The 12,816-nt window shown below is 39.1% G+C and overlaps 1 protein-coding gene across 5 annotated transcripts in view; it reads right to left on the bottom strand.

The window, feature by feature from the left end:
• PARD3B (par-3 family cell polarity regulator beta) overlaps positions 1–12,816 on the bottom strand; it is a 1,737,215-nt gene that overhangs the window by 1,036,801 nt on the left and 687,598 nt on the right. For all 5 annotated transcript variants that reach the window (XM_040357288.1, XM_040357287.1, XM_040357289.1 and 2 more), the window contains 2 exons: positions 10,979–11,042; positions 2,274–2,341 (listed from right to left, as the gene is read on the bottom strand). In XM_040357288.1, coding sequence (XP_040213222.1) covers positions 2,274–2,341; positions 10,979–11,042 — 132 coding nt within the window. The remainder of the gene's footprint in view (positions 1–2,273; positions 2,342–10,978; positions 11,043–12,816) is intronic.

Below are 12,816 nucleotides of genomic sequence, written 5' to 3'. Positions count from 1 at the left end.
GAGGCAGAGCCCTCTACTTGATTACAAAAAATGGGCAGCCGCAGGAGTATAGAGTTCATCCCTTATTGCCGTATGTCAAGTGGTGAGCAGATTTCCGAAGGTAAAATATATTTCAAAGATGGATTATACTGGGGTTCATGGGACCCTGGAATTTCTTGCACATTTTAAGACAGTTCTGTCAAATCCGGGACTACTGGGGGTATGAATGCTTTGACAGTCAGTGGGGAAAAAGAGTGGAGGATGATCGCCCTGTTGGTTAGTGGGAGGAAGAATGCACTGATAGTAAGAAGGATGAAAAATGCCCTAGCAGCCAGTAGGAGCAAGAATTTCCCAGCTGTCAGGGGGAAGAAGAATGCCACGGGGGGGGGGAGGGGGGGGGGAGAATGCCACAAAAGTGAGGATACATACATTGAAATTATCAGGTGTTCAGACTGGATAAATAATATGGACAAAGCTTACAATCTAATAGCAAAACATTACAGAGAAAATTCTAAAAGGTACCAGATGATACAGAAAGTGGAAAAGCTTCTAACCTACTAAAATATAAGAGATGATTCAGAAGAAGAAGAAGAAAAAAAAAGTACAGTCTATTAGGCTAAGATAAAAAACACAGATAGTAGAAGAGCTTACAATCTATTAGGGTATACGAGAAGATACAGAAGGTAGAAGATGTTATAACCTATTAGGGTATAAAAGAGGGTATGAAGGTTGAAACATTTACACATTGTATGAGGGTATAAGAAGGATTGATATACTAGAAGAGCTTACCATCTATAGGGTGTAAGGGAGAATACAGGAGAGCTTACAATCTAGCAGGATATTCAGGGAGGACACAAACAAAAATGGAAGAACTTACAAGCTGTGGGGGATAGGACCAGAGAGGAGGGGACGGTGCAGCCAGAGCTGCTTTTCACCTCTGCTTTGGGTTGACTTTTTAAATTCTGCCTTAAGTTCATCTTTAATACATTTTGGAATATGTGAACATGTGAGTGCAAGGACGTTGGCTCAGGACGAGGACTCAAAGGTGTTAACTTGCCTTGGGGCCCTGTTTAGCCCTAAAGGAGAAGTAGGGTTAAAGCCCTTTTGGCCTTACTTCTCCTGGGGATCGAAGAAGTGCACTTTGTTCTGCACTCCTGTGACCTGTATTCAAGCAAACAGTGTCACTCACTGACCTGTACATTGACCTGTGCACCATCTGATATCCACATATCTTTAAGACATTGACCTCAAAAATGCATATAAACTTATGACAACCTTTACATTGGTAATGTCAAAGGACATGGCACATGTATCATAATACTGAAAACTGCTAATACAAGTAGTTTATGTACAGAAATCTATGTGTCCGAGATATTACAATGGAAATAACAGATATTGCTAATCATGCTTTTAACTAGGATTTTTTACATGGATCTGTAATTTTAAAATACTTTCAAATATACTTATAGATGGTGTTCCTGTGCAGCCTCATTCCTATTTAAATAAAGCAGCTAGTACAATGGTGTGTTTCACTGACATACTGTATGACTAAAACAAATGTGCAGTACTCATATACAATATACAAAACAATATACTGTATACAATACAGGTATATATTATATAATAATATATAATATACAAAACAATCACTCTGATGAATTCCCACCCATTGACACAACGCATCAGATGTGGTTCCGCTCATAACTGACGTCATCATGTGCTATCAGGTGAGTTTGGATGGAGGCACATGGTATTGCTTATGCTTGTGAGTATGCATATTCAGCATTTTGTGCAATAAATCCAAGTGGAGAACATTTAGATCAAGTGTGTTATTTTCTTTATCTGCCTAAACTAGAGGGTGATGTGTTTTCCTTCTACATCTGCTGAGCTAGTCGGAGAATGGCTTTAGTGTGGATTATTCAGATTGACCCGTGTATGGGGTTCCTTTATTAAGTGCATGTAAACTCCTATAATTTAGATGTCCTAACCTCGGTGAGCATATACATTCCCCATAAGTGTGATGGCAGGGGCTTGTACTTAACACTATATTTGGAGCACAGAGAAATGGGTGATGACTACATTCCATTTGTCATAGTCCTTAGTGGATCAATTACCATACAAAATCATCTGTCTGATGGAGATTTGCATGAACAATTTTGAGATATACTTTGCATTTTCTCACATTTTAGTTTGTGTTTCTTTTAGAGCATAGTACTCATTATTTTGTTATATTGTTTCATATATTATTGCATCTATAAATCTAGTTTATGTTCCTGTATACAAAATGCACTTACCAAGATCCATGCTTTTTGATGCTTTTAGGTAACTTGCATCGGGTTGTTGGGAAGATTCTGCTGCTGGGCTGTAAATATAGCAAGTGGCATTTTTAGCAGAATGCATACTACCCTCATGTTACATCATTGACAGACATGCCCCTAAAAATCTATAATCATTCATTTTCACATTTTTAGTGGAAGGACAACATTCCTTCAGCAAACATACTCTGTATGATGGTCACCATGTACTACTAAAAAAATAAACAGATGTCCTGTTCAGTAATGTACCAAGTACTAGCTGCCATTATATGGGCAACATTTTGTGCATACTTGGCCATCACACTCATATAAGCTTTATTGACTTGTCTTGGAATAACAATAGACATGCAGGTAAAACTGTCATACAACATGTATCAGAGCATTACAGAGAATAGTAGATAGCATGCCTAAAATGAAGACATCAAACAGGCTCCCAGTGGGGCCATACTTAAGTAACCATTACCGGTAGAGGAGGGCTTTATGAACTTTTCATTCCAAAATTCCTTTTTGAAAAGTGAAAGCAAACTAGGGGTGACGTCCAATGTGGTGCATGACACCAACTGGACTTATCACTATTTTTTGACAGGTATATAGAACTCTCGGAAGACAGCTATTGCTGTTTGTTCTGGGAGCCCACTAATTTGGGGTCTACTGACAGGTTTGTGGTGTGTCAATAGTGTACCTAATTGTGCCTGCCAACTTGTTTTTGATGTATCAGTACAGTACTGATAGTTTCTCCAAGGACATGTTTCAGGTGTGTCAGTACTGTACTGACTGTCTTTGCAGAGGTTTATGCAGACTTGATTCTCATTGCAACTGTGTTAATTTAATTTAGGTTAAGCTTCTGGGTGTATCATCGCAATTTTGCCAATGTTATATTATTGTAAGACTTTGTAAAATAGTTTTAATGCTATATGCTGTGCATGTGTTGAGGTGGGTGATACTACAAGGTGGGAAGGTGCTAAATAAATGGCTGTAATAAATAAATACTTTAACCACTTAAGCCCCGGACCTTTAGGCAGCTAAATGCCCAGGCCAGGTTTTGCGATTCGGCACTGTGTCGCTTTAACACACAATTGCATGGTCGCGCGACGTGGCTCCCAAACAAAATTGACGTCCTTTTCTTCCCACAAATAGAGCGTTCTTTTGGTGGTATTTTTTGCGCTATAAACAAAAATAGAGCGACAATTTAAAAAAAAATGCAATATTTTTTACTTTTTGCTATAATAAATATCCCCCAAAAACATATATACATTTTTTTTCCCTCAGTTTAGGCTAATACGTATTCTTCTACCTATTTTTGGTAAAAAAATCGCAATAAGCGTTTATCGATTGGTTTGCGCAAAATTTATATTGTTTACAAAATAGGGGATAGTTTTATTGCATTTTTATAATTTTTTTTTTTTTTTACTACTAATGGCGGTGATCAGCGGTTTTTTTTCATGACTGCGACATTATGGCGGACACTTCGGACAATTTTGACATTTTTGGGACCATTGTCATTTTCACAGCAAAACATGGATTTAAATTGCATTGTTTATTGTGAAAATGACAGTTGCAGTTTGGGAGTTAACCACAGGGGGCGATGAAGGAGTTATGTTTCACCTAGTGTGTGTTTACAACTGTAGGGGGTGTGGCTGTAGGTCTGACGTCATCGATTGTGTCTCCCTATAAAAGGGATCACACGATCGATGCAGCCGCCACAGTGAAGCACGGGGAAGCCGTGTTTACATACGGCTCTCCCCGTTCTTCAGCTCCGGGGAGCGATCGCGAGGGGGCAGCTAGAAACGAATAGCCGCGCCCTCATCCCAGTGCGCTCCCACGGAAGAACCGACCACCGCATGTACCGGGGGGGGGTCCCGATCGGACCCCCGACCGCCGGAAAGGCAGGGACGTACATGTACGCCCATCTGCCTGTACGTGCTATTCTGTGGACGTATATATACATGCGGCGGTCGTTAAGCAGTTAATAATATGCCTCTTGTAGAATCATGCCCATTTTAAATAAATAGCCCACCCCTAAAGCCCTGTACACATGACCAAATTCACATCAGAATTCCATCGGAGGAAAACAGAACATGCTCTCTATGTAAACTCCTATGGAATTCCTCGGAAAATCTCAGATGGGCATACACACGGTCGGAATTTCCCGATGCAAAAAGTTTGTCTGACATTTCCCATCGGAAATTCTGATCATGTGTACGAGGCATAAGTCTCTGCCTATAATGGCTTGTCTGGACACACAACAAAGTGGGCCTGGAAATGTTTATGAAATGTTGGCAAACATGAGTATATTGTCCACGCCACTGAGCATTCATCTACAGAGCTGTAACTGTTTGTACATTTTTCACACATTGGGTGCCAATGGGTGATTGGTATACATTGTAAATAAAAGCTGAACACTCCCTTGTGCATATGAGCCCTAACACCTATAGTATCTAAAGTGAAAAGGCTACTTTCACTGTTCCAGTTCTAACAGGGTTTTTTTTTACTTTCTAACAGTATCTAATTTTCTACTGTGAGTGGATCACTATTAGAGACACACACCGGCTTCTAATGTTCCAAATTAAGCTGTTTAATATAATTGCATTCATACAGAACTCAGACAAGATGACACTGACCCATCTGTGTGCCTTGAAACAATTTTAACAAAATTGCTATAACGTGGCAGGCATTCCTCCCGTCATGTAGTGTAGTTAGGAACATCAATTAAAGCACAAGAGGATGTCAAGAAAAAAATGCATTTTTATATTTCAAAAGAGATGTATGGTATACATCAGATAGGATGCCTTCATTTGAATGTCATGGTTCAGATGCATGTAATTTATCATATATGTATCATACATAGTCACAATTAGGGTATTTTTTGTTACAAGCTTGTTTTGGGTAATTGTACATAATTTTTCAGTACAACGATCTGCAGGTTTGCTATTGCTAGTCGAATGATAAGTCTGTATTTCCACAGACAACTTAGTAATTCCATAGCCATTACAATTATGCACACATGTAGTAACCTATATCAGACAGATTTCAGCTTTCAGCTGTGTAAAACAGTAATAATAAGTGCCTGTTCTTACCAGTGTAAATGATAATGCATGGTAAAATGTGGATTTTTATCCACTGTGTTGTTGTGGGGATTTCACTCAAGTGTATTGCTTTATCAATTTCAGACCAAAGTGGGAGTAAACTCCCCTGCAGGAATTTTACTTACAGGTAAGCCTATAATAAAACTTACCTATAGGTACTGTAAATATCTCCTGCACTGCGTGCACTATTTAGGATATATTTACTGTGGATGCAGCTGGTGAAGTCACAGACACATGCACTCTCAAGAAACAGCAAACCCGTGCCGTTCTTTCAAAGCCCTGTGCCGTAAATGGCAGGTCCCGCGTGCATGCCTAGGAGTGACATCAGCACAGCTCCGGTCACTCACACAGCCTGAGCCCTGGCAGAAGGAAGACTGGGTGATGCTATTGGCCCCTTCCCTTATCATGCCCTCACTTTGCCCCATTTCAGGGTCCCCAGGCTTTGGGAAGTTCCCAGATATGCTCATCCCATGCATACCCTGCCCTTCATTTTACCTATGCTTATCCAGCACTATTCACAATAACTGACAGAGGCAAAGAACACACAACAGAAAATACCTAGAACATTATTCCACACTTCTGGGTCCACATGAAACGCGATCTGCAGGCCCAGAGCTGTACAGCAAAGCTGAGACAAGTGCAGTGGCAGCTGGGAGTGGGATCTCAGTCTTCACATTGTCACATTGGAGGGGGAGTTTAGAGTGCAGTTTGGCATCTTCACCTTGGCATAATTTCATGTTATGAAAGATTTGTAATCAGTACCTTTATACATATAATATACAAAACATTTTTTTTTTTTTTTATATATAAAATTCCCATGGTGTTGCACAAGTCTGTATACATTGTAGAAGCATCAATTTTGTAATATATATAACTGTCCCTGCAGGTTGAATTTTACCAACATGTTTATACATCATATTTTGTTCTTATGTACAGCCATATTTTTTAGCATAACACATCTTGCAGTAATGCTAGACTGCTTCTTGTATCCTCGGGGTCTGCTCTCATGGCATGCATACAGTATGCATTCTGCTTTCTACATTTAGCTGAAAAGATAACTTCACTGGCAAAATACAGTATATCTCCAATACAATTTAAGAAACAACATGATAATTTTGTCCACTGCTTTTAGAGTTCCCGTGACCCTAAGTTTCATTTTTGGGTGTATAGATTCTAAAAAAAATAGGATATGAATGAGCAGGTCTTCATTCAAAAAAAAAGTCTTGCTTTTAAGATCTCTTATGTTTTTTCCTCCTAGGTTTCAAGTGTTGGTTATGATGATACATGGATCTTATAGTGTACCTGCATTCTGGAAAAATCTATTAAAATGTCCTCAAGCACTGCAAGTAGACACTGTCTGCTGTCTGTAAAACTGGGTACACACAGTCTTTTGCTGCACTCCAGGGAGCCCTTGCAGTCTTCATCTTCCCGAAGATATTAGATCAGGACAAAACTCGTTAAGGTGTGGTTTTCTTGTCTGCTACATCACTTCTGGTGGAATGCACACTGCTTCCGCAAAAATTTGGGGGAAGCAGCGGCCATCTTCTCCTCCATATATACACCTGGTGCTGGTTCATGTAGGCACTAATACAATTGAGCACAATATTTATGTAAAGCTTTTAAATAAAATTAAGTGGTTTTGCGCAATGAAAGTCTCTCCTCAGAATCGTTTTTCCTGAGTGGTGGTGCATGAGTAGAGAAACATTTGGCTTTCTGACATCAAGTGCTGTGCGAAAGGTGTACAAGTACGTAAAGACTGCCCTACAAGCACAGTGTGACCTACCTAGTAATAGTGGGTCAAAACATTGTGGCGAGTGTCTGTCCAAGTGGGGACACCTGTCACACCATGTCTGGGATTCGATCCTGGGACCTGGGGTTCTTTGGATGGTTTCCTATTGCCTGAGCCACCAGGGAACTTGAACAAGAATCCTTGTGACCCTATAAATCTTCACTTTCCCTTCCTGTCTTCACCCTAGTATAGGACCCCGTTTCTGCTTGTTTGTGTATGATATTGCTTTGCTGGTTTCTGACTTCCGTTTGTGCCAGACTCCACTTCCACTTCTGGATTACCCCTTTGGACTTTGCTGATTACTGTTGCCAACTCTGTCTGTTCCCAGCCTTGTCCTTTGGACTACTCATTTGGATTACTTGGATTGGGGTTTGCTGACTTCACCCTCTTCCAGCTTTGAGTTGTTTGTTTGGGGTTTCTTATTTAGTCTGTTTGTACTTCCCTTTTGATGTCCTCTATTTCTGGCTGCAGGATCTCAACCGCCCCTCCATATGATACTGGGATAACAAGACTACTGGTCAGGAAACTGGAGGGATGGTTAGAGTCTCCTGGCAGACCTGATAACACATGTTACGTGGAGCACATGTTACTTTTTTTCACAGGAGCACAAGCACTTTTCTACTTAAACAATCACATAACCGTGATAAAATAGTGGTTTAACCACGTGTAGCACGATTATAAAGGAACTCATGGGATATTCTATTGTTCACGCTTTTCTTATTTTCATAAAAAGGACTGTACAATATGAGTTATGTGTATGGTATGGTATAATTCATATCAGTAAGACTATTTAATACAGCAGCATGGTTTTATTTATGGTATCACGGTCAGTTGAAAGCGTTAGGTTAGCACATTAGGAAAACTCAGCAGCTGTGGGTTTTATTGTGTTTTCACAATATTTTTTTGTGTTTAAAAAAAACATTCTTTGGTGCGGGGGTAATACATTATTATAATGAAGACACATGAAAACCACTGCAGAATGTTACCTAAAATTGTGGCAAAATGTTGGTACATGTCTGCTGCTACTCATAATTAATCTGCTATCACTTGCCATAGATTTGCTGATTTTGTGCTTTGACACAAAGTCAAGTGTTGGCCAGTCCCACACATGGCTACAATACACTTTGGGTCCTGCTGTAGACTCTAGATGGATCAATGGATTTTTATCTAAATACAGTATCTCACAAACGTGAGTACACCCTTTACATTTTTGCAGATATTGTATTATATCTTTTCATGTGACAACACTGAAGAAATTACACATTTCTACAATGTAGAGTAGCGAGTCTACAGCTTGTATAACAGTGCAAATTAGCTTTTCCCTCAAAATAACTCAACACACAGTCAATAATGTCTAAACCTCTGGCAACAAAAGTGAGTACACCCCTAAATGAAAATGTCCAAATTGGGCCCAATTCGCCATTTTCCCTCCCCAGTGTGATGGGACTTGTTATTGTTACAAGGTCTGTGTGTGACTGGGGAGCAGATGTGTTACATTTGGTGTTATCGCTCTCACGCTCTCATACTATAATAATTGTTGCTCTAAATAAAGATGGCCTGGGCTAAATGAAGATTGCCAAGACCCTGAAACTGAACTGCAGCATGGTGGACCATAAATTGGTTTAACAGGACATGTTTCACTCAGAACAGACCTTGTCATGGTCGACCAAGTGCAGGTGCTCAGCGTCATATCCAGAGGTTGTCTTTGGGAAAAGACATATGAGTACTGCCAGCATTTCTGCAGAGGATGAAGGGGTGGGGTGGGGGTCAGCCTGTCAGTGCTCAGACCATACGCTGCACACGGCATTAAATTAATCTGCATTGCTGTTGTCTCAGAAGGAAGCTTCTTCTGAAGATGATGCACAAGAAAGCCTGCAAACAGTTTGCTGAAGACAAGAAGACTAAGGACATGGATTACTGGAACCATGTCCTGTGGTCTGATGAGACCAAGATACACTTATTTGGTTCAGATGGTGTCAAGCATGTGTGTTGTCTACAGTCAAGCATGGTGGTTAGAGTGTCATGGTCTGGGGCTGCATGAGTGCTGCCGGCACTGGGGAGCTACAGTTCATTGAGGGAACCATGGATGCCAACATGTACTGTGACATACTGAAGCAGAACATTATTCCCTCTCTTCTGAAACTAGGCCGCAGGGCAGTATTCCAACATGATAACAACCCAAAACACACCTCCAAGATGACCACTGCCTTGATATAAAAGCTGAAGGTAAAGGTGATGGACTGGCCAAGCATGTCTCCAGACATAAACCCTATTGAGCATCTGTGGGGCATCCTCAAACAGAAAGTGGAGGAGTGTAAGATCTCTAACATTCACCACCTCCGTGATGTCATTATTGAGGAGTGAAAGAGGACTTCAGTGGCAACCTGTGAAGCTCTGGTGAACTCCATGCCCAAGCGGGTTAAGGCTGTGCTGGAAAATAATGGTGGTCACACAAAATAATGAAACTTTGGGCCCAATTTGGACATTTTCACTTGCGGGTGTACTCACTTTTGTTGCCAGTGGTTTAGCCATTAATGGCTGTGTGTTGAGGGGACAGCAAATTTACACTGTTATACAAGCTCTACTACTCACTACTTTACATTGTAGCAAAGTGTCATTTATTCAGTGTTGTCACATGAAAAGATATAATAACATATTTACAAAAATGTGAGGGGTGTACTCACTTTTTGTGAGATACTATACACATTTCCTTTAACAGAGTGGACACAGACAAATTATTTTGGCTAATTCAGCCCCCATGGCTTTAAAAAACTGATTACATTTTTTTTTTAAAAGGTTAATATGTAGAGATCTAAACAGCTATAACTTTATCAGCTTTAGAAACTTAGTAGTTCAGAGAGGAATACTTAAAAAAAAAAACATGCACAACACAAATTAGAACAAAATTGGAAGCATTTAGTACTGAAAATGTCCCACTGTTCTTACATGAGAGTAAAATCAAATACATGAACTGGGAAAATGCATTTAAATAAGCATGTCTGCAATAAATGCTGATATCCTTTGGAAATGTTATTAGTTGCCTGGCTATCGTGATGATCCACTAGAGCAGGAATATGCAATTAGCGACTCTCCAGCTTTTGCAGAACTACAAGTCCCATGAGGCATAGCAAGACTCTGACTGCCACAAGCATGACACCCAAATGGGACTTGTAGTTTTGCAACAGCTGAAGGTCCACAAATTGCATATCCCTGCACTAGAGTCAGTACTTTCTGTGTTACTGACCTGAAACAAACATGCACATTTGCAGGGAAAACACTCAACTGCCCATATGTGTAAATCTCTCATCAGCTGGATGATCAAAGCATTATCCCTTGTTTACAAAAACACTGCAAAATATAATTTGCATTTATTTATTACAGGTACATATAGGTGTTATACATTCACATCAGTCCCTGACCTCAAGGAGCTTACAGTCTAAGATCCCCAAGTCACATTCATACATACGCATACTAGGGCCAATTTAGACAGGAGCCAATTAACCTACCAGCATGTCTTTGGAAACCAGAGTACCCACAGGAAACCCATGTAGGCACAGGGAGAACGGGCAAACTCCAGGCAGCTAGTGCCATGGTTGGCATTCAACAACCCTAGCGCTGCTAGACAGAAGTGCTAGCAACTTATCAGCAAGAGAGCGATACAGTTTTCATCTAGCCAGTAAGGTAGCAATGCACGCATGCAGTCAATGGTTTCATACCACTGTGTTTTGCTAAAGCAAAAATGAACTAAAAACTTTCAAAAAATAATAAAGTTGTGCAGTGTATAAATCTCCTATTATTAAACAACTTACCTAAACTTAGAGTAATCCAGATAAGGCACATCTTTGTCAAAATTTTCCTCATCATTGTCTGAATCTGCAAAAAGTAAAAAAGAAAAAAAAAATACAATTTTACTGATCTGCAAGTTTTAAGAAGTTTATGTCTCACTAAGCAGAGCATTTGGCACTCACCAACCTAGCACAGTTTTAGAAATGAAAAAAAAAAAAAAAAGATATAAAACAAAATGGAGATGATAGTTGTTGCATCTGGGACCAGGACAGTGCCAAGGATCAAGGGCCACAGCAATATTCTAAGAGCACAAGTATTTTATTACCATACCTTTTTATGGTGAGAGGCTAGATGCTAACTGAGGCTGTAATTACTATAGCAAGGCTATGCTGAAAGTCAATACCTAGTCCAGTAGAGAAAAGGCTAGGGAAAGAGAAAAAACTCCTAACTGATTTTTATTTTATCCTCTTCTGACTGTACATGGAAGTGCATGACAGCTCGTAAATGTGTCATTGATTTCATTCAACCAGCAGGTATATAATATATATATATATATATATATATATATATATATATATATATATATATATATATATATATATATATATATATATATATATATATATATATATATATATATATATATATATATATATATATATATATATATATATATATATATATATATATATATATATATATATATATATATATATATATATTATATATATATATATATATATATATATATACCTAATTGGGATCCAATGGATCTAAAAAAACATTAGTTTTCACAAATACAATCACATGACAAAAGGTGTGGAGCTAAAAAAAAAGGCACCCTCATTTGGATATGCCTATAAGTAAATAAAAAATATGCAAATGCTCAGGGACATTCTAAAAAGTATTTTTTTTTTTAAAAACATTTCATAGCTTACTGCCTTTATTTCATCCAAGTACACTGTAATCAACCACTGATAATTATGGTATATATCTTCAGTCACAAAACATACAACATTTAAAGCCCAATCACAGCCAATGTTTTTCTTTTTGTTTGTTTGTGGGCCAGAGTAAATAGTTGGCACCTTTGTTTTCTGTGTCACAATTTCCTTTTTTTTATCTCATTATTCACTCCTGGGGCACCGGAAACTATTAACTTTTTTTTTTTAATTGTTAACAGAGGATTTTATTAACTTTATCAGGCACTGAACTATTGAAGAAACTATTAACTTTTACTTAAAACGTAAAAGTTTTGACACATTATAACCCCCCCCCCCCCCTTCCAGTCCAGGCCATTTTTCAGCTCTCAGCACTGTCACACTTTGAATGACAATTACTCACACATGCAAGAATGTACCTACAATTACATTTGTAACTTTTTGTTTATTGTAAATAGATAGAGCTTTCTTTTATTTGTATTTAACCACTTGCTGACCAGGCCTTTTTTTGGAACCACTTTCCACCTGTGCACTGTCAAATGACAGTGGTGCAGCTCTCGTTCTGGTAGGACGTCATATGACAATCATAATCAGTGCCATGATTACAATAAAGTGCAGCAATCAGTGCCCACCAGTGCCAGCAATCAGTACCCATTAGTGATGCCAGTCAGTGCTGGCTTTCAGTGCCCATTAGTGCTACCCATAAATGCCCATCAGTCCCACCTATGAGTGCCTCTTAGTGCCCATCAGTGCCATCTACCAGTGCCACCTATCAGTGTCCATAAATGAAGCATATCAGTGCCTGCTTCTCACTGCCCATCAGTGCAGCCTATAAGGGCCCATCAGTGCAGCCTCATCAGAGCCCATCAGTGAATGGAAAAAGTTATTTACAACATTTACTGATGGAAACTAAGAAAAGCATA

The sequence above is a fragment of the Rana temporaria genome, chromosome 6 (assembly GCF_905171775.1).
Source record: "Rana temporaria chromosome 6, aRanTem1.1, whole genome shotgun sequence".
NCBI classification, from domain to species: domain Eukaryota; kingdom Metazoa; phylum Chordata; class Amphibia; order Anura; family Ranidae; genus Rana; species Rana temporaria.
This window is presented reverse-complemented; position numbering and strand designations above follow the sequence as displayed.